This window comes from Acinonyx jubatus, chromosome C2 (genome assembly GCF_027475565.1).
Source record: "Acinonyx jubatus isolate Ajub_Pintada_27869175 chromosome C2, VMU_Ajub_asm_v1.0, whole genome shotgun sequence".
NCBI classification, from domain to species: Eukaryota; Metazoa; Chordata; class Mammalia; order Carnivora; family Felidae; genus Acinonyx; species Acinonyx jubatus.
Genome location: NC_069384.1, coordinates 90,164,757 through 90,187,479, shown reverse-complemented (window position 1 = coordinate 90,187,479; position 22,723 = coordinate 90,164,757). Strand labels below are relative to the sequence as shown.

General features: G+C 34.3%; 1 protein-coding gene and 1 pseudogene across 10 annotated transcripts in view; both read left to right on the top strand.

Annotated features, from left to right (window-relative positions):
• Window positions 1-22,723, top strand: part of NAALADL2 (N-acetylated alpha-linked acidic dipeptidase like 2) — a 1,320,599-nt gene that overhangs the window by 434,966 nt on the left and 862,910 nt on the right. For 3 of the 10 annotated variants that reach the window (XM_053221202.1, XM_027061403.2, XM_053221205.1), the window contains one exon: window positions 12,762-12,798. The exons of the other annotated variants lie outside the window; for them this stretch is intronic. Coding sequence is in view for 2 of the 3 variants with exons in the window: in XM_027061403.2 (XP_026917204.1) it covers window positions 12,762-12,798 (37 nt within the window). In the remaining variant the exon portion in view is untranslated. The remainder of the gene's footprint in view (window positions 1-12,761; window positions 12,799-22,723) is intronic. 10 annotated transcript variants of the gene reach the window in all.
• Window positions 5,210-6,796, top strand: LOC113599993 (protein S100-A6-like; annotated as a pseudogene).

Here is a 22,723-nt window from a genome sequence, read left to right as displayed (position 1 = left end):
TTGATTGTTAAATCCATTTTACTTTATTTAATTTTAATTTTTCATTTTTACATCTATTTTTGCAAGACTAATTTTTGAGATTTGTATACGGTTTATTTATAACTAACAATAATTATTTACATTTTTTTCTGTCATTTCAACATCAAGCAATTTGTACTTTTATATCATGATGGTGATTTTCTGTTTTATTACTTTATCTCCTAAGCAGTTATAGAATAATTATACTTAATAGAATATGCTTAACATACCTTGCATATATTACAAATATACTCTGTTACCTTCTCACACAATTGCTATTTTTTTTACTTTTTTTTTTTGGTTATTTATTTTTGAGAGAGAGACAGACAGACAGAATGTGAGCAGGGTAGGGGCAGAGAGAGAGAGAGGGAGATGCAGAATCTGAATCAGGCTCCAGGATCTGAGCTGTCAGCACAGAGCCCATCATGGGGCTTGAACTCATGAACTGTGAGATCATGACCTGAACTGAAGTTGGAACGCAACCAACTATGCCACCCAGGTGCCCCTTGCACAATTACTTTTGACTGGGTAATAAACATTATCCCCCCAAAGCCTTTAAAGACAATGCATAAATGGTTTGTGGTATTAAGTAACACAGAAACAAAATTTGAGGTAAACCTGTTTTTTTGTTTCAAGCATAGATAATTGGAGGGATTTTTCTTTTATCTTGAAATTCATAAATTTGCAGTGGTACATCTAGATGTTACTCTCATTTGCTTTGGGAGGAACTTGGACATTTAAGTCTATGCACTCAGGTCTTTCTTAAATTTGGAGAAGGTTGATTTCATAGATTTTTTTTTTCCTTTTTTATGGTTCTGGAATTTCCTTTATAAGTAGATTTGATTTTCTTGTACACCTTCCAGGATTCTAATCAATTCTTTTTTTTTTTTTTAATTTTTATATGTTTATTTATTTCTGAGACAGAGACAGAGCATGAGTAGGGGAGGGGCAGAGAGAGAGGGAGACACAGAATCCAAAGCAGGCTCCGGGCTCTGAGCTGTCAGCCCAGAGCCTGATGCGGGGATCGAACTCACAAACAGTGAGATCATGACCTGAGCCGAAGTCAGTCGCTCAACCAACTGAGCCACCCAGGCACCCCTCTAATCAATTCTTCACATCGTTGTTCTCGTTGTTTTTCCTGTGAGTTCTGGGTGAATTTATTGAGTTTGTCTTGAGTTTGTCTTTTGGTTCCCTTCTTTGATTTTCTGTAGTATCCAATCTGTTGTTCACTGTATCTATTATAATTTCAAATTTGAAAAGCATTATTTTTATCCCAAGCAATTATTTCCGATCATATATTGTTGCATTACTATTATTGCTTGCTTTAATTCCTCTGATACAATATTCTGTTAAGTCATATTTGGACTGTGAATGAAAATTTCATTTTTTAATCTCTTGATGTAAATGCTTCCGATGCATCCAGTGGCTGTGACCCAGCAGACTCTTTCTTTGCACTTTCTTATATTGCAGAATCTTCTCACACATCTGACTTTTGTCAGTAAGTTTGGTCAAAGATTGGAATGTTACCTGCTCACATTGCATTTTACTATTCCCAGATATGCAGAATATAAGTACAGAGTTAAAACTGTGTGCAAACTCAGAAATAAACATTTTTCATCTAAATCGTCTCTCTGGACACTGACAGTTCTCCTGCGATGTTCATAGTATGATGAATTTCCCATGCTACACACAAGATGCTAAAGTGCCCGGTATTTCTATCATACTGCCAATGGCACTTCACTGCATCTTGCCAACCCCATGCCAGTTTTCTGCTTGCTCTAGCCACTGACATTTGGAATGATCTTTGGTACTTCCTTGAATAGATGCTTCCAAATGGAGCCTACCAGCAACAGTGAAAAATAGCCCATCTGTGTGGAGGCTGGTTGTTTCAGGCTTTGTCTGTTCTCCTCTGCAACTTCATTGAGTGAAGGGATTTTTGTGGAAATCCACCAAAGCCTACTCCACTTACTTCTCAGGAAAAATAACTGTACTCAGAAGTAGCTCAGAAGATTGACCCTCAGTGTTTCCTTTAGCCTATTTCCACTACTGTTAAAAAGCTTTGATGTTTCTGGCTTGGGAGTAGCACCGTTTCTTGGTTTGGGGCTCACATATAAGGTTTCTTTTATTCTTATACACAGGTATTCATTTTTAATGAGCATATGGAACAGGGGAGAGTAGACACCTGTGCACATATATAAACATCTGGAAGTCTCAATTTGAATTAATTTTAGCAATATAAACACTCATTTTCAAATTTAAAAATCTGGCAAGAGACACAGCAATCCAATGTGATATGTTTGCATTAAAATTACCATAGAATCCAATTAAGATATTGAAGTAATGTTATAAAGTCTAGGAAATATTGTCTCTTAATACTCAGAAATAGTTCCATGAAACCTAACAGCATTATGCTTTTCTTTTCTCTTCCGGGTTGTCAGGATGTTAATATTTAAATGACAGCAAATGTAAAGTAAATGGTGATAGTTATGAATGTGTTGATTATATGTAACCTTCTACTCTTCAAATTGTAATTTCAGGCAAGAGTAACTGATGTTGCAAGCACAGTAAGGGAGGAATGCACATCTATGGAGCTTGGTGCTAAGGGTGGTGCATCCAAATGAATTGTTTAGGAACTTGTCTGATTTAATTTTGTCCATCAGGACTTTATACTATTGGCTGAATTATTAAAATTGTAGTAGGAAGGTTTTTTCTTTTATGGATCATGATTATAAAGTATATTTTAGCTCATATGTCACAAAATACTGTTATTTTATTGTTAAGTCAGCTCCCTGGATTTAAATTCAAAAGCATGAGATTATAGAATAATACCAGTCAGATTGATACTTGAAGGCCCAGTTGAGATTGGACAAAAAATGATAGAATCAAAAAGTAGAAAGATAAAATAGGAAATTGCTCAATTATTACAGTGGAGGTAGACTACTGTTATCAGTGAGTACATCAGCCTTTAGTTCAAATAGAACTAAATTCTATTCATAGAATTCACTTCATTCATAGTTGATCAAATGCCTTTCCTCTTAGCTATTTCCAGAGTTGCTTATCTGTAGTTTTTATTATAGCCAACTTGTCAGTTTACATTAAGAGAAAAGAACGGACTTGCTTCTTTTACAACGTGATACTAAGAATTTGCCATTTGCAAAATCTGAATTAGTGACCCCTATCATTTGGGGCATTTATTTTATCAAGCTTACCAACCTTGCTCTGAACATTTGTATTCTGTACTTATGTTCTATTGTCTAGCAGTAACTAGCATAAATATGTAATTATATGGTTTGTTTTTTTGTAATTGATTTCAAAACACTCTATTATTATGGTGCTGTTTGAATTGTGTTTACTATATCAACATAAACATATAAATTGAGTCAAATTATTTGCTTGGTTAACTGCAAACCACAAGTTATTACAGTGTTGTCAGTTTCAAAATGTTACGTGAAAATAAAAGCATTTATTTGATTCCCTTTGTTCAGACCTGAACCTCAAAAACTTTGCATTATTTCCTATAGAATATTAGGCACAACTTTTGGACAAGCAGTAGATATATACTGTAGCACCATGCAAGGACCTCACATAACTAAGCATGCTTTATAATTCTCACAGAGGCTTGTGGCTTATTTGTAGGTGATAACTTATGTTAAATTCCAAAATAATTTTCCCTTTGCCTAAACCTCTGACTTGTCCAGCATACACAGAAACAACTTTACAATTAGAAAATTTTAGGTATTGGTGCTCTTGGGTGGCTCAGTCGGTTAAGCATCCCACTTCGGCTCAGGTCATGATCTCACGGTTCATGAGTTCGAGCCCCGCATCGGGCTCTGTGCTGACAGCTCAGAGCCTGGAACCTGCTTCAGATTCTCTCTCCCTCTGTTTCTACCCCTCCTCCGCTCAAGCTCTGTCTCTCTCTCAAAAATAAATAAACATTAAAAAGACAAAAAAAAAAAAAGAAAATTTTAGGTCTTTTTATTTAAAACAATGAGCATTCCTCACGACGTTTCTTTATGATAGGTAACCCAATCATAATTTAAATTGATGTGTTAGTCTGGTAGGCAATAAAATTGTCTATAAACAATCTTTTATATAATCTGTTTTATAATCTTTTCTTTAACTGGTTCTCTTCAGGGTTTTAAATAGACAAACTAAAGATGTGTGATTTTTCTAGCTTCCTTTAGCCACCTGATTCTACCACCTGCCTTTAGTTTCCTGCCTCCTCTCCTGCTGACCACCATTGTCTGCCCGGGTGTGTGCCTTTCTCTTCATTCTCCATCTTTGCTTCTCTGCCTCTAGTGAATGAAAAGGGCAAATTTAAATTCACATCCAACGTTCAGAGCCAGAACACACAGAATATTTCATTTTATAATCCTTGCATTAAAAAAACATTGCATTAATAATTGACAAGACATGACTGAATTACCTTGCATTTCCATGAAAGAAGAAAAGAGGCTCTGAGGAGTTCAACTGATTATTTTAATCTTTTTTTCTTGATCTTACAGTTCTCTTCTCCTTGTATACCTACAATTTAACTAAGAACAACATATATGGGATTTTGTGAGAAATCTCTGTCAAATGGGTAAAAGGACATTCTTCGTAATGCGAAAGCAACTGTGAAAGAAGTTTCTTTTCAGTTTATTACCAATGCAAAAGCAAGTCTCTTTGGGGACTGGCAGCTCAGGTGTGTGGGTGTGTGATATTTCCCCCTTAATGTTTCTGAAAAGAAGTGAATTGAGGGGAGTTCACTATAGCATTCTCCATATGAGTCCAGGCCTTGATTTTGTGCTATATATGAGCTAGAGATCATGAATGATCTTAAGATATTATATCATTCCTTTCTAGGACATCAACTATAACAACTAGGACAATAATCTTAACATTCTATTTTAGTATAATCAAACAGAAGATATACATAGGAGCAAAAAATATAATTTTTCTTTTGTACTAGACATTCTTTAGTTAAAATTATAATCCATTTATAAATATATGGGGCAGGGTAAATTTGTAATGAAGACTCTCTTATACCATTCATTCATTGAATGGTAGTAGTTAATGAGCTCGTATTATATGGCTCCCGGGGATACCAAAGAAATATACACTGTTATCATTCTAGATAAGTTCAAAATCCAGTGTCAAAGACATATAAACAATATTAGCAGGAAAGGAACTATATAAAATTAGTATTTTCATGGTAGAAGCTGAAGAAGTAAGTAATAAGTAAGAGCTTTAAAGATGAAAAACTGCAGGTTTATTTAGAAAGAACATTTCAGGGAGCGCCTGGGTGGCTCAGTCGGTTGGGGGGCCAACTTCGGCTCAGGTCATGATCTCGCGGTCTGTGAGTTCTAGCCCCGCGTCGGGCTCTGTGTTGACAGCTTAGAGCCTGGAGCCTGTTTCAGATTCTGTGTCTCCCTCGCTCTGACCCTCCCCTGTTCATGCTCTGTCTCTTCCTGTCTCAAAAATAAATAAATGTTAAAAAAAATTAAAAAAAAAGAACATTTCAGAATGAAGACTTGATGTGAATAAAAGCAGAGTGATGTAGAAGTGAAGTGGTTAAGGAAATAAAGAAATGCCCAGTTTGTCTCATTTGTATGGGAAGCTGTGGCTAAGAAAAAGCCAAACCAAAGTTATGAAGACTAACCATATCCTTTGTATGCCACAAAATCCTTGCTAGAATGTACATAATATTAGATAGTATTTGTTTATATATCACTCAGCAGGTTATACGTAGTTACATATTAACTGGCTCCTTCTTTATCTTGATTCTGTGAACAATAATTACTAAGTAAATATAAGAGAACCAAATATTGATTTCTTTATATATAGAAGTCAACCACTTAGGGAATTCAGATATTCAAAAGGTACCTTCTCGGTCTGTTGAAGTACTCCTGGCCTTGCACTCTGAGCCTAGCACCCAGCCCTGGCATGCCCTCTGGATCAGGCCACTGGCTTTCTTGTGGCCATCTTCCATAAGTACTCAGTCCGGGAAGGCGACAAGAAGACCCTGAGTGAAAAGGAGCTGAAGGAGCTGATCCAGAAAGAAAATGCTCACCATTGGCCTAAGGCTGCAGGATGCTGACATTGCAAAGCTGATGGACTGACAGATAACCTGGACAGGAACAAGAACCAGGTGGTGGTGAACTTCCAGGAATATGTCTCCTTCCTGGGGGCCTTGAATTTGATCTACAGTGATGCCTTCAAGGGCTGAAAATAAATCAGGAAGGTGGAGACACCCTCTACTGGGCCTGCCTAAGCCAAATCCAGTGGTGTTTTTTTTTTTTGTGTTGTTTTTTGTCAAATAAATATCCTTTTTTTTTTTTTTGGTCAAATTTAAAAGAAAAAAGCATTATCTGATCATTACTTAATTGATACTATCTCTTAGAGGCACTATTTTTCTATTAAATAAGAAAATAAAAACAATTTCTGTTATCATAAGAGAATGTTCCTTTAAATATTAAATTGCTGGGGAAATACTAGTAAATGGAATTACAAATATTGTAAATGAATTCCATAATACCACCAATTAGGGTTTTACCCAGAATGGCAAAGGTAGCTTCAATATAAATTGACTTTATAATGTAATATTTCACTCTTTGAAATAAAAATTTAGTAATGTTAATAATCATTTCTAATACAATTGAGAATAGTAAAATATTTTTGGCATGTCGTGATATACACTAAAACCTTAGCTAACATTAAAACTGTAAAGATATTATGTACAAAAGTCAAGAACTAAACTAGGGTGCCCATTATTATTAATAGTAAAAATTGCTCGGGGCGCCGGTTCGAGAGTTCGAGCCCCGCGTGCGGCTCTGTGCTGATGGCTCAGAGCCTGGAGCCTGCTTCGGATTCTGTGTCTCCCTCTCTCTCTGCCCCTTCCCCGCTCATATTCTGTCTCTCTCTCAAAAATGAATAAACATTAAAAAAATTAAAAAAAATAATAAAAACTGCTCTTTAAGTTCAACTAGGGAAGCAAGATATGAAAGAGAAATGAATTATATATATATACACACACACACACATATATATGAAGAGAAGATATATACAATGTATGTCTATATATATATAGAGAGAGAGAGACATAAAAGTATGATTATTTGTATATACATATTTTCCCAATAAGTCCAAAGGCATATGCTTGGTGGCCAGAGAACAACATCAACGAAGTGAAAATTCAAAATCATTCCTATGTTCCTGCTATCTTAATGTCAAAAATAAACAAAAAAAAAAACAAACCAAAAAAACCCCAAAACATTAACAACTTGGAACTAAACTTAGCAAGATATGTATGGGTTCTTTAAATAAAATTTTAAATACTAGTTTTATATATTTAATTTCGATCAAAATGTCAATAGTTGTTTAGAAGTTTTGGGGGTAAAAAAAAAACACCAGACAGGACTATTAAAGGAAAAACAAATATTGACAAAACTATGAAACTAGTTCTACCAGATATTGAAGCATTTGCAAGGCACCAACAATTAAAATATTATGTAACTGGAAGTCAAACTAGTAGAATTTAATACACTACCACAAATTAGAGGCTATCATAGATCAAATGGACAAAAGTAGAGTTAAAAAATTGGTTAGATATTTTAGAATTGTGATTTTAATTCATAGTTTACCCAAATAATTTCAGATTCATTAAGGAGTTATTTTTTTTAATCTTCAAGATATAGAAACTAAAATAAAAAGAAAATAGCATATCCATTCGTCAAATTAGTAAATAAATGCAACACAATATACCTGTGGTAGTTAGGATAAATGAAAGAATGCACATTTCTAGAAGGGATGTAAATTCATATAAGCATTTTGGAAGACAGTTTTACAACATACATCAAAAAACTTGAAAGTTTGAGTAGCCTGGCTGGCTCAGTTGGTAGAGCATGTGACTCTTGATCTTAAGGTTGTTAAGTTCAGGTCTCACATTGGGTGTAGAGATTACTTAAAGATAAAATCTTAAAAACCTTAAAATTTTGTTAATGCTAACCAGTAATTTCTGATGATCTAATAAAATATTTTAATTCAGAAATAAACTTTTATATACATGGTAGGGTAGAATTATTTTTACAGCACAGAATTATCTGTAATGTAATCTAAAATATATATACTGTATGCTTTCAAATAAATTAAAAGTCATAAAAAATAATTAAAGGAAATATGACAAAATTTTAACAAAGATCACATCTTCAGTGGAGTCCTTGGCTTTTTTTTTGAATTGCGTAACAGTTTTGCATATGTGTATAATTTTTTTTCAATGATTATATGTTACTTTTAAAATTAGGGAAAAATTTACTAAAATTGTAGAAAAATTAATAGAATAATTAACAATAACTATATAACTAAAAATTAATAGAATTATTAACAGTAGAAATTGTTGAATATGTTTGAATATGGAGGGAGAGGGAGGGGTGACTAAAGAAATAACTTTTAAAGTCAGATATAATATCAGATAAAAATATCATTAGCAAAAGAAAAACACTAAAAATAAATTTGAATTCTGAGAATATAAAAAAGCAGATAAAATGAGCAAAGACTTAAATATATATGAGAGAAGGTTTAATATATATGAGATATTAACCTTTTCTCAAAAACATCAGTGGGTTAGGTAGTAAATGTTCCAACCAATATATACATAAAGGCCATGAACAGACAACTCACAAAGGAGGAAATACAGGGATAAAAAAAAAAGTATATGAAACCTGGTTTATAATCAAACAAATGAAAATTACAACAGCAAGAAAGAGTCATTTTTTACATTCCTTTTTTCTTTTATTTATTATTACTTTTTAAATTTCTAGTATAGTTAACATATAGTGTTATATTAGTTTTGGGTGTACAATATACTGATTTAAACAATTCTACATATTACTCGGTACTCATCATGATACGGATACTCATTAATCCCCATCACTTATTTTCATCTGTCTCTCCACACACCTCCTACTCTGATAATCATCAGTTTATTTTCTATAGTTCAGTGTCTGTTTCTTGGATCTCTCTCTCTCTCTCGGTTTCCCTTTGCTTTTTTGTTTCATATATAAATGGAATTATATGGTATTTGTCTTTCTCTGACTGAGTTATTTCACTTAGCAGTATACTCTCTAGCTCGATCCCTATTGTTGCAAATGACGAGATGCCATTTTTTTTTTTTTTGGCTGCATAATATTCCATTGTGTGTATATATACAGCACATCTTCTTTATCGATTCATCTACTGATGGACACTTGGGCTGCTTCCATTTTTTGGCTATTGTGGGTAATGGTGCTATAAACACAGGGGCACACAGGGGTGCCTGCATCTCTTTGATTAGTGTTTTTGTATTTTTTGGGTAAATACCCTGTAGTGCAATTACTAGATCGTAAGGTAGTTCTATTTTTAACATTTTTTAAAAAATATTTTATTTTTAAATAATCTCTACACCCAACATGGGGCTCAAATTCACACCCCCAAGATCAAGAGTTGCAGGCTCTACAGACTGAGCCAGCCAGGTACCCCTATTTTTAACTGCATGAGGAGATTCCATACTATTTTCCACAGTGGCTGCACCAGTTTGCCCTTCCACCAACAGTGCAGAAGGATTCCTGTTTCTCCACATCCTTTCCAGCCCTTATTTTCTTGTGTGTGTTTTTGATTTTAGCCATTCTGACAGGTATGAAGTGATATCTCATTATGGTTTTGATTTGCATTTCCCTGATGATGAGTGATGGTGAGCATCTTTTCATGTGACTGTTGGCCATCTGTATATCTTCTCTGGAGAAATGTCTATTCATGTCTTCTCTCCATCTTTTAAATTGAATTATTTATTTTGGGGGGATGTTGAGTTGTATAAGTTCTTTATATATTTGGATACTAATGCTTTATCAGATATGTCATTTGCAAATAACTTCTCCCATTCAGTATGTTGCCTTTTAGTTTTATTGATTGTTTCCTTTGCTGTGCAGAAGATTTTATTTTGATGTGGTTCCGTAGGTAAATCCCACTTGATTGTGGTAAATGATTTTTTCAATATATTGTTGAATTTAGTTTGCTTGTATTTTGTTGAGGATATTTGCATCTATATTCATCACATATATTGGCCTGTAGTTTTCTTTTTTTGTTAGTGTCTTTATCTGGTTTTTGTATCAGAGTAATGCTGGCTACATAGAATTAATTAGAAAGTTTCCTTTCTCTTCTATTTTTTTGGAATAGTTTGGGAATAGATCTATAAACCCTCTTTAAATGTTTGGTAGAATTCACCTGTGAAGCCTTCTGGCCCTGGAGTTCTGTGGGCTGAGAGTTTTTTTGATTACTGATTCAACTTCATTGTTGGTAATCAGTCTCTTCAGATTTTCTATCTTCCTGATTTGCTTTTGGGAGATTCCATGTTTCTAGGAATTTATCCATTTCTTCTAGGTTGTCCAATTTTTTGGCGTATAATTTTTTATAATATTCTCTTACAATCTTTTTGTCTCTGTGGTGTCGGTTATTTCTCCGCTTTCATTTCTTAGTTTATTTATTTGAATATTCTCTTTCTCTCTTATTGTTTGTTTGTTTGTTTATTTATGATGAGTCTGGCTAAAAGTTTATCAACTTTTTTGATCTTTTTAAAGAACCAGCTCCCAGTTTTATTGATCTTTCCATTGTGTTTTTGTTTGTTTTGTTTTGTTTGTTTTATTTTTGTTTTGGTTGCTTATTTGTTTGTTTGGTTTGGTTTGGTTTTAGTTTCAGTTTTGTTTATTTCTGCTCTAATCTTTATTATTTCCTTCTTCCTTCTACTGGTTTTAGGTTTTATTTGTTGTACTTTTTCTAATTTGTTTATATGTAAGTTTATGCTGTTTATTTGGGATTTTTGTTGCTTTGTGAGGTAGGCCTGTATTGCTGTAAACTTTCCTCATAACAGATTTTGCTGCATCTCAAAGATTTTGGACAATGGTGCTTTCGTTTGTGTACTTTCCAAATTTTTTCATTTGTGTACTTTCCAAATTTTTTCTTGATGTCGAGTTTCATAGTGCCTATGGTCAGAAAAGATACATGGTATGATTCAGATCTATTTGAATTTGTTGAGACTAGATTTGTGTCCTTATATGTGATCTATCCTGGAGAATATTCCATGTGCACTTGAAAAGAATGTATATTCTGTTTTAGGATAGAGTTTTCTGAATATATCTGTTAATATCCATCTGGTCCAGTGTGCCGTTCAAAATCACTGTTCCCTTGTCTGTCTGGATGATCCAGCCATTGTTGTAAGTCAGGTGTTAATGTCCCCTACTATTATTTTATTACTCCTGAGTATTTCCTTTATGTTTATTATTGATTGCTTTATGTATTTGGGTGCTCCCATCTTGGGTGCATAAATATTTACAATTGTTATACCTTTTTGTTGGATTGCACCTTTTATGATTATATGGTATCCTTTATTGTCCTTTGTTACAGGCTTTGTTTTAAAGTCTATTTTGTCCAATATAAGTATTGCTACTTTGGCTTTCAAATGTTTCTCCATCGTGTCACTTTTAGTTTGCATGTGCATTAATTCTGAAATTAGTTTTTTGTAGACAGCATATAGATGGGCCTTCTTTTTTTTTTAATTCTTTCTGTCACCCTTTGTGTTTTGTTTAGAGTTTTTAGGCCATTTACATTCAAAGAAATTATTGATACATGTGTATTTATTCCTATTTTTTATTTGTTTTATGCTCTTTTTGTTTTGTAGTCCCTCTGTGTTCCTTTCTTCTCTTGTTCTCTTATGATTAACTGGCTTTCTTTAGTGAAATATTTGGATTCTTACTCTTCATTTTTTGCATATCTATTACTATTTTTTTATTTGTGGTTATCAGTTTATATATAATATATTCTGCATATAGCAGTGTATATTAAGTTGATGATTGCTTAATTTTGAACCCATTCTTTTCTCTTTCCCACATTTCAAATATTTGGTATTGTATTTTACTTTCTTTTATTTTGTGCTTCTCTTGATTGATTTTTACAGATATACTTAATTTTCTTGCTTTTGTCTTCCTATTTTTCTCACTCTTTTTTCCCCTGCTCACATAGTACCCCTTAACATTTCTCGTAGGGCTGGTTTAGTGGTCATGAATTCTTTTACCTTTTTTTTGTCTGTGAAACTCTTAATCTCTCCTATTCTGAATGATAGCCTTGCTAGATGGAGTATTCTTGCCTGTAGTTTTTTTCCTTTTCAGCACTTTGAATATATCATGCCACTCCCTTCTGGCCTGCAAAGTTTCTGTTGAAGAATCAGCTGATAGCCTTATGGGGTTTCCTTTGCATGTAACTATCTTATTTTCTCTTACAACCATTAAAATTCTTTCTTCATCACTATTTACTGCCATTTTAATTACTATGTGTCTTGATATGGACCTCCTTGGGTTTAATTTGTTGAAGAATCTTTGTGCCCCCTGATTTTGGATCTCTGTTTCCCTTCCCAAGTTCAGGATGTTTTTAGCTATTATTTCTTCAAGTGCATTTTCTGCACCACCACCCCGTCTCTCCCTTCTCCTTCTGGTATCCTTATAATGCAAATGTTATTATGCTTGAAGATGTTGCTGAGTTCTCTAAGTGTGTTCTCATTATGCAATATTTGTTTGTCTCTTGTCTGTTCAGCTGGTTTCCTTTCATTATTCTATCATCCAGTTCACACTGATACATTCCTCTGCCTCCTGTAGCTTACTATTTATTCCATATTTTGTATTTTTAATTTTATCTATTGAGTTTCCCACCTCTGATACGTTATTTTTTATCTCTTTGTTAAGGTTCTCATTGATGTCCTCCACTCTTTTCTCAAGTCCAGTGAGTATCTTTATGATCATTACTTTAAATTTTCTATCAGGTGCATTACTTATTTCTGTTCTGTTTAGATCTCCTGCTATGATTTTGTCCTCTTCTTTCATTTGGGACATATTCCTCTGTTTCCTAATCTTGTCTACCTCTCTGTGTCTGTGTCTGTGTTTTAGGAAAGTCAGCTACGTATTCTGCTCCTATACCTAGTGGCTTTATGAAGAAGAGATCCTGTTATTCAGTATCCCCTCTTCACTAGAGCCTGGCACTTCAGGAGAGTATCCTATATATGTTGCTTGCACCGTGCTGTGGTGTCTAAATTGCTTTTCCTTTCAGTCCAGTCTTCTGCAGTGTCTGTCTGCCTGTTCTGCTCTGTGCTTGCTCTCTGTGATGTTAGTGGAACTCAGGCAGGCCAGCTCTGAGGGGGCTTGCCTGAGGGGAACTCAGGGGTGGGACAGCAGTATTAGCAAAATGTACAATGAGCTAGTTTTAGGCCAGATCTTCCAAAGGAGAGCACATAGTGGAGCTGGGGTTGTGGTGTATTTGCACTGATCCCAGGGCCCAGACCAGCAGACATGGAGTGAGTCCTTGGGAGAACTTGTTGGCAGGGTATACTGCTAGTAGGTTAGGTAGCAAGTGTCTGTGCAGCACTGCCTTCCACAGGTGGCCCTGTGTTTACACTACAGGATAGAGGAGGAAAATGGCATCTGCCATCTCCTTCATTCCCAGAGAAATCCCCAACATGCTCCAAAATCCATATAAACAGATCTCCCTACTGTTGCCTCAGGCATTGTGCAAAATGCTGCTTCTATGTTACCTCTCTGTGGGCTGCTATCTTTTTAAGGGTGAGGACTCAGCTATCCCTCCTCTTCGAGGCACACCTAGTGCTGAATCAGCTGACCTTTGAAGGTCCAGGTTCCAAGTCTCCCTGGTTATGCAAACTCACAGAATTCAGCCCTTCTGGTTTTCAAAGCCAAACTTTATGGGGATTTGTCTTCCCCAGGTAGGCTTCCTGGTGCAAGAGACAATTTCTCTCCCCTCTCTGTGCTTGCAGCTTCCTCCCTTCTATGGGGAGCTCCCCACCAAGTGGTTTCTGCCTTCCCTAACCTGCAATGCAGTTTCTCTACATGGAGTTGTGGAGTTTGTTCTGCCAGTCTTCAGATATTCTCTAGTTTATTTACATGGTTGTGAGTGATATCTAGTTGTAAACATGAGACAGGGTGAGCTTAGGGTACTGGTACTCTGCCAGGTTCCCAACCTCCATCTCATCACATTTCATAAGTGAGCAAATAATTATAAACCCAATACTGGCAAGAGTATGCAGGCATATTTTGTTGATAAAGTATAACCAGGACAATTTTTGCCTAGAAATTTAGAAGCCGCACTGATGACTTAAAAATCTTCTACTTTCTGTCTCAGTAATTTCACTTCTGGGAGTCTTAATGTAATATTCCTAAAGTATTGTGAAACTATGAAAATATGGTCATTATTATGTTATATATTAGAAAAAATAAAGGTAATGGATAATTAGGTTAGAATTCATTCACGTTTTACTTGCTGGAATGCTATTTAACTATTAAATTGGTCAGGAAATAAATGCACACTTATACACACACATACATATACATATATACATACATACATACATACATTCACATATTACACACATATATAAGCACAGGGGTATATTTATATGATTGTGTTAATTGTAAACATCAAGATTAAAATAGGTTATGTACTTTATGCTTACATTTGTATGAAATATTTATGTGAAAACAAGACTGGGGGAGGTAAATTACAAAGTATTACTTCTTAGGTATTCAATATACAAATGGAGGATATTCCTAATTTTTTTTTGTTTTTTCTGAAATTTTATAATCTGGTTATTCTAATTTTTAGGTAAATTAAATGAAGAAAGAAAAGAAAGAATAAAGGACAGGAGAGTAGGTGGGAGGGAGGAAGATTTATGTTTTCCTCCAGTAAACATAACATAACATTGAATTAAGTGAATTTAAGATGCGACATTAATGAATAGTTTGAAGAAGGCAAGGAGGGTTGTCTGTGATCGTTAACTTTGCTCTAAAAAGGAACATTAAAAAATATTCCTTTTATTTTCTGATTAAAAAAAGGACAGTTCTGCTTCTATGTATTTTTTCCCCTTTGTATTTCTAATAGAGAAATTGAAATTTCTCTAATAGAGAAATAGAGCTCTAGCATTAAAAATATGTGGGCATCAGGGATATCAAAGAATTATGTAGGGGGAAAAAAGTGACTTGGCTATTATTCCAAATCATCTACTTCCTTTAGTTTGTGCCATTTTCTGGAATTTGTAAGTCTAGTTATCTACTCTAGCTTTGCATTTCTAAGCGTTTCCTCCCGAGTGAATGTAGCTTTTATTACAGCTCTCCAAATCTATGGTCCTTGAGCCCATATGAATTAGCACTAAAAACATGTTTATAATTTTGGAGTAAAATAAGATTATATATTCAAAATTTAATATAAGGCCTTTTCACTTACTAGTATCCTTCAGTTTCTTAGCACATCAAAATTACAGGCTTGTTTATATACATGGGCACAACCCAAGACTGTCTGAAAATTTTCCTGTGAGTTTCACATGAAGGAAGTAATTTTGTGATATCTAGAAGGGAAATATGTCATATACAGTTAGGGTTAAAATTTAAAAAAAATCAGCAAATTTCAAAAAGCCATTTGAAAAGTATACTAATACATTTGAAAAAATTTATATCATTTGTTCAGTAAACACTTAGGTTATTTCTTGGTATATCTATATCTATATCTATATCTATATCTATATCTATATCTATATCATCTGTATCTATCATCTATTTATCTATCTATGTATATACTGTACATATTATTTTATGACTGGAAAAAATAGCTTAAATTTTATTTTTTTCAGCTTTTTCATCTATAAATTAGAAATAATAATAGTATGTAGCTGTATTTTATTAAGGTGTTATGAGATAATACACATGAAGTGCTTAGAAGAGTGTCTGGCAAATAAAAGGGTTAAAGAAATGTTCACTGTTGTTATCATTACTATTTTTGATTGCCAGGATATGTTGACTTTTTTTAAATTAAATATTACATTTTGGAAGTTTGTTGCATAATGGCAAAAGAACTGTTTAAGCTAGAATAATATATTTCAGTGTAACTAATACCTTACATTTCAATAGGAAGAAAATCATATTATTTAATTTTATTCTCATAGTTAGATATTAAATCAAAAAAATAAAATCTATAATTATACAGTTAATAAATGGCATATGTGAGACTTAAGTTCTAATTTTGGCATTTCTTCCCAGATACTCCATTGTGACTTTTTAATCTGAATTTACTATTTAATTAATCATTTAAATATATTATTTTATAAAAATAAAATCCTAAATAATTCTGGAGGCAGAAGACCCATAAAGACACTTGAATGTTTATACTTGAAATCAGTATATACAACTGTGTTATAAAAGTGAAACTAATTTGATAATTTTGTTTATTTAAATCTGTAATCTCATGCTTGATACAGTGGCAAGGGGTTGAAAGTGTCAGCTGTCAAAATGTAAATTACTGAAGTGTATATTAGGGAGAAGTGATGGTGTTCAGACTTACCAATCATGTGGCAAATAATTAATATGTATCAGGGACTGTAATTTCAGATAATATGGAGAATTTTTCAATCATTCCCAAACTATTTGTGTGCATTATCTGAGATACACTGCTTGATAGAGATTCTCAGAAATACATGAACCCTATTTCTATGATACCCTAGTAGCAATAGGAAAATGTGGTTAGCCAGCCTGAAACCTCTATCTTACTTATTTTTTTTTTAATTTTATTTATTTATTTTAAGAGACAGGCAGAGAGAGGGAGGGAGAGAAAGAATCTCAATTAGGCTGCACGCTGTCGGCACAGAGCCTGAATACATGAGAATATGACTTGAGCTGAAATCAAGAGTCGGATGCTTACCTGACTGAACCACCTAGGTGCCCCTGTATCTTACTTCTGATGGCAAAAGTGAGACTAACAGACAGAAATTATAGGTTGGCAGGTTTATGCATAATATAAAAAAGTTGTTTCTAGTTGCTCATGCCTATGAGTTTACTCATAAGGTAAATCCCTATTGTAGAATGTGTAAACACATGCTTCATGCCCTCTCTGCAGAGATGTTTTAGACTAGCGTCAGGCTAAAACTGTAGAGTTGGGCTAGGCCCTTCAACTCTAAATTCTAGTATTCTAATAGAGTAGATATTAGCCAAAATATAGTCAAGAAATACTCCTTAATTGGTTTGATAGGCACCAACAAAAATGATTGTTTTCTTAAACCTCTTTAAGAATTTAATAGTAATAAGACTCAATAATCAGTAGTGTTCTAAAGTTTTTGAAATAGTTGTTTGCATATTATCTCACTTAATGTACCTTTTGAAATTCATTAATTTTAATTTTTATATCCAAACTTTCTATTTACTTCTTCCAATTAATGTATTTGCACCTTTACCAAAATTTGATCTGAAAATATGCAATGTTCACATTTTGGCATTGATTTTAGAATCTTGCACACATTTTGACTGATTTTTTCCCCCTATAATATAGTGGAAGTTGTTTCATTCAATACTTTCATGGCTGGCATTTGTTGATTTATTGAAAAAGTCATTTTTAACTGAGAAATCTTACAAATGATGAATATATACCTAATTTTTATGTATCAATCTATCTATGTTAATTAGTGCACATTTATTTACTATATTTGGGGTCCATTGATTGAATTTCCACATAGCTCATCTTCCTTGCATTAGTCACATTGAGATGATTTGCAGTTTTGTTAATTTCATAGTGGGACATAACTCAAGAAACTTCTGAAGTAGTCTGAATGAAAAATGCTTCTGGACCCTCCCCCCCCTTTCCCTCTTCCCTAACCACTACTGTGTATCAGTTAGGAATGCTTCAATTGCAAATAACCAAATAAATCTTCTATAGCTTACATAAATTCCCTCCTTCTTTCTTCCTTCCCTTTTTCCAATTTTCCTTTTTTTCCCCTTAATTCATTCCTTCTTTCCATTATCTTATTAAAGAAGTTTGGAGGTAAGTGATGGGTGACATTAGGATAATCACATTCTTTCTGAACTTCTTCTGGCCTTGACCCTATAGTCAGTCACGAATGGGTGCCACAGGTCCCAACATTAGGATTATGTTCTAAATGCATCTTTCCTCCTTATGAAGAAAGCAACATTTTCTTACTTGCCACCAATTAATGAATGTTTATGTGTCATTGATCAAAATGGTGCCAGATGACTCTATCAGTTTGCTAGTATTTTAGCTGACCCAACCCTGTGAATTCTTAGAATGGATAGTCTGGGAATGGGTGTTGGGTTAGCAAAGCAGCAATATCTGTCAATCCTGTCTTTTACTAACTTCTCTTTTCTGAACTACTCTAAAGTACTTAATTTTCATAGATTCAACTACTTTTTGCTACTTATCTTTTGTTAGTATTTGTAGAAATTAAGTTGCATAATTATAATATTATATACAACTGGAAAATGAGTGTTTTGAGAATAAATATAAATGGATTTTGGCAAGCATGCAGCTCACTGATAAGATGAGAAGTGTATGGGGGCGCTTGGGTGGCTCAGTCGATTACACATCTAATAGGATCAGGTCATGTCTTGCGGTTTGTGGGTTTGAGCCCAGCATTGGGTTCTGTACTGACAGCACAGAGCCTGGAGCCTGCTTCAGATTCTGTGTTTCCCTCTCTCTCCGCCCCTCCCCTGCTCATGCTCTAACTCTCTCTGTCTCTCAACAATGAAGAAATGTTAAAAAAAAAAAAGAAGTGCATGGGTGTATTGAAGAATCGCTACTGGCTGGGAGAATTCAGTGTTTCCTGGAAATCAGTTGAATGTATTTTAGAGGGAAATTTATAGGTAATCCAGGAATGGGATTAAGTGGTGGCTGGCTAAAATGTACATTCCAAAAGCCCTAATTTAAATCCAGAGCAATGCAAAATAGATAATTCCACTTATCCATGGGCTGTTCAAAGGGCTGGCCCATATCTTGTTCAACTTGTGTCTCCAATAGGCAGCATATATCCAGTACATGAAAGGCCTCACTAAAAGTTGCATTGAGTAATGGTGATGATAATGATGATGAAAATGTTAGAATACTATATTCCATGATATGGTACCATATTAGTAAGAATCTAAAAGAATTTGTTCTTAGCGATTTCTTGTTTATAAGTTCTTTGAGTGAAACAGTTATCACTCTCATTTGTCAGATGGAAAGTCTACTTTGGTTTGACATCCTAGGATTTGGCATTGTTTGCTAGGCAAGTAAATGCCAAAACCCACCTATTTCCTGTATAATCAAACTTTCCTGCACATTACTAACAGTCCTGGATTGTTTGGCTAATTGCTGAAAAGGACTACAAAGCCCAAAACAGCAAAAAAACATAACTCTTTCATCGAATACATAATAGTAAAAGCAATGGACTGTAAATATTTAAGTGGGAGAAAATGTTGCATGCTTTTTTTGTTAGAGACCAGAAAACTTGTGTCATTTCCTTTTACAAATGAAAGAGCTTCCTATTTCTGTTTGCTAACAGCTGGAACTGCCACTACTTTTATTTTGTTGTTCCCATACTCTTTATAGCTTGAGGCAATAATTCACTCAATTTATGTGAAATAGTTACATCACCAGTTTTGCTGCTCTCTATATATTCATGAGGTTTGATGATGTTGTTCTAATTATTAAGGATTTTTTCCCTACATTATGTGGGATAAGGTAGTTTGAGTTTTACATTAGCTAAATTCAGGATAGGTCATATATATAACATTAAAGCTTTTGTTCATGTTCCTTGTGGGACTGATGTATGAATAGTTCAAAGATGTCAAAGTTATTCATTCTGTAACATTTTTCCTATTTTGTAATGATAGAATTTATAACATGCCCAGTGGTAAAATTTTATATATCTAATAGATGTCAATAATAATTATAAATATTCCAGATTTACTATAATGTCTTACTTCTAGTTCTTCCAGAAAGCCATGCTAAGTTTTTCAAACCATAAAGCTTTATATAGCTGACACCACCCAAACTTCCAATGGTTATCCATATGCTCTATCATTTAACTTCCTACTTAAATGCTGGTTGCTCTGGGCAACAGCACAACTAATCAATTGTAAATTGCTTACCTTGGATTAGAATTTTCTTTAACATTGTCACTTTTCTGGAAATCACCATCCCTAAGAATGTAATAGTTAAGAACTTTGAGAAATTTGAGAATAGATTTTATAATTCATGTATTTTCTACTGTATATTTCTGAAGTTAATCGGTAGCAATATAGTGTGATGGGTAACAGGTATTAAAGAGATGGTATTCATTAATAAACCTTTTCATAAGATAAAAAAAAGCATAATGACAAGTAAAGCTTTAAAAATAAAACATGAGGGGCACCTGGGTGGCTCAGTCAGTTAAGCTCCGACTTCAGCTCAAGTCATGATCTCATGGTTTGTGAGTTTGAGCCCCACATTGAGCTGTCTGCTGTCAGCATACAGCCCATGTCAGTTCCTCTGTCCCCACTGTCTCTGTCCCTCCCCCTGCTCACTCTCTCTCTAAAATAAAAAGTAACAATAAAATATGAAACTCAAACATAGAGCTCTCTAATTCCTCTTAATTTCTTGAATTGTATCAGTTAAAAGAGCAAAACATTTATCTCAGTCTTCTACATTTTGATTTTTTGTTTCACCTGATATTGATTTGGAAATTTTCATCAGCTTGAACAGAAAATCTGCATGTGGGGAAAGATAAGAAATTGACTGAAATGTCTGGTATAGAGCCAGAATGGGTCTCTATTGTATTATATCCCAAGAATGTTAGAAGAGGCAATTAATATTTGAGAGGGACCGTATAAGGTGGTTTTTGGAGCTGATGCATCGGAGTTTTCTGAAGTGTTTATTATAATATAAAAAAATCTGTTCCCACCTGTCCCCCAGAGATTTAATTTAGTACAGCTGAAGTATATACCTGGATTTTTACTTTTTATGTGCATAATTTAATCTTAAGCATAATAAAAGCTTGAGAAACACTGACATATTAATTCTCCATTTCCCACACATTTTTTACCATATTAAATACCTGGGAAGTAGCATTAGATTTGTCCCCACTTTGAAATATCCTCATTTATAGTTTAAAACTATAATATGACCATGAAGAACACTTTCTGAACATGATACAAAACAACTATTCAGCACGTTATATATCACTCAATGCGTTTTGCATACAAATGGTTATAAAAACTGATTTTTAATTACATGAAGAGATTTTCATTAAGGATGAATAATTATCATTTTATCACATAATAAGAACTATGCAATCAGTGTCTGTGTATATTTTTTCTCTGGCTCTACAGAGCCATGTTAGGCAATGATCTCCAATGATCCCCACCTCTTGGCATTCATGCCTTTTTATAATTCCTTTTCTCAGTGTGGGCAGGACTTACTGACTTGCCTCTAACTAATAACAGGACACAGCATGCGTATTGGGATGTCATTTCTGATATTAAGTTATAAAATGACTGCAGCTGTCATTTTGGGTGCTCTCTCTCCCTCATTCTGAGGGAAGTTAAAAGCCATGTTTTAATATGCCCTGTTGAGAGGCCCACATGACAAGAAATTGAGGGAGGTTTCTAGCCAACAGCTAGTGAGGAGGTGAGGTCTTTAGTCCAGCTGCCCACAAAGAACTGAATCTCACCAACAAGCATGTGAATCGACTTGGGAGCAAGAACCAACCCCAGTCATGGTTCAGATAAGATCACATCCCTGAGCAACACCCTGACTGCAGCCTCATGAAAAACCTTGAGTCAGAAGCTCCAGCTAAGCCATGCTCTGATTCTTAACCACAGAAGTATGAGATAATATATATTTGATGTTTTAAGTTGCTTAGTTTTAGGATAGTTTGGAAACAGTAGAAAACAATTTAGAAGTCAAAAGTGGCATTAATCACCTCATTCCAGATTCTAGTGTCAGGATTTCTTTGCTCTCTATGTGATATCTGATTTTTTTCATAAATACTTTACTTGCATTATCATAGATGAGTTTTATTTGAAAACAACTCAGTCCTTTAAAAATAAATAGGAGCTTTATTAAGAGTAAAATAAAAATTGCACAAATTCTTTGTGTGTAGCAAGTTCAGCCCTCGTCCAATTTCTGTCACTCAATTTGAATCATAATTGCAAATTCATTTATTTTTTTTAATTTTTTTTCAACGTTTTATTATTTTTGAGACAGAGAGAGACAGATCATGAACAGGGGAGGGACAGAGACAGAGGGAGACACAGAATCTGAAATAGGCTGCAGGCTCTGAGCGGTCAGCACAGAGCCCGACGCGGGGCTCGAACTCACGGGCCGTGAGATCATGACCTGAGCCGAAGTCGGACGCTTAACCGACCAAGCCACCCAGGCACCCCTCATTTATTTTTTTAATTTGAGAATTCATCATATTCTTTTTGAGAATAACTACCTTTCTGGTGCGATAACCAAAATGACAGCATCTTTCATAGAACTCGAGCACTAGAATATTTTTAAAATATTCTGGAAACCAGCACTTTTGTTTTATGGATGAATAATCTTTGGTCCGTAAGAAAAAAATAAAAGACGAAGTGGATTACTGAAGATAAAACTACTGCTTGAACTGAGATCTAATGACTCTTTTCTAGTGTTCCTTTGATTCTTTGATCATAGATTTACTGGGTGGTGGAAGCCAATGTTCAGAAGACTTTTGGGAGATGAGCAATATTTAGGCTGGGACTTGAACTATGTCATGTGTAGCTTCCAAAATGGGATAGCCCATTTTTACTAATATTTCAAAACTGTTGTCAGATTTCCCATGGCTTTGTAAAGCCTCTATGTACCTCACTGCTCTCTATGTGTC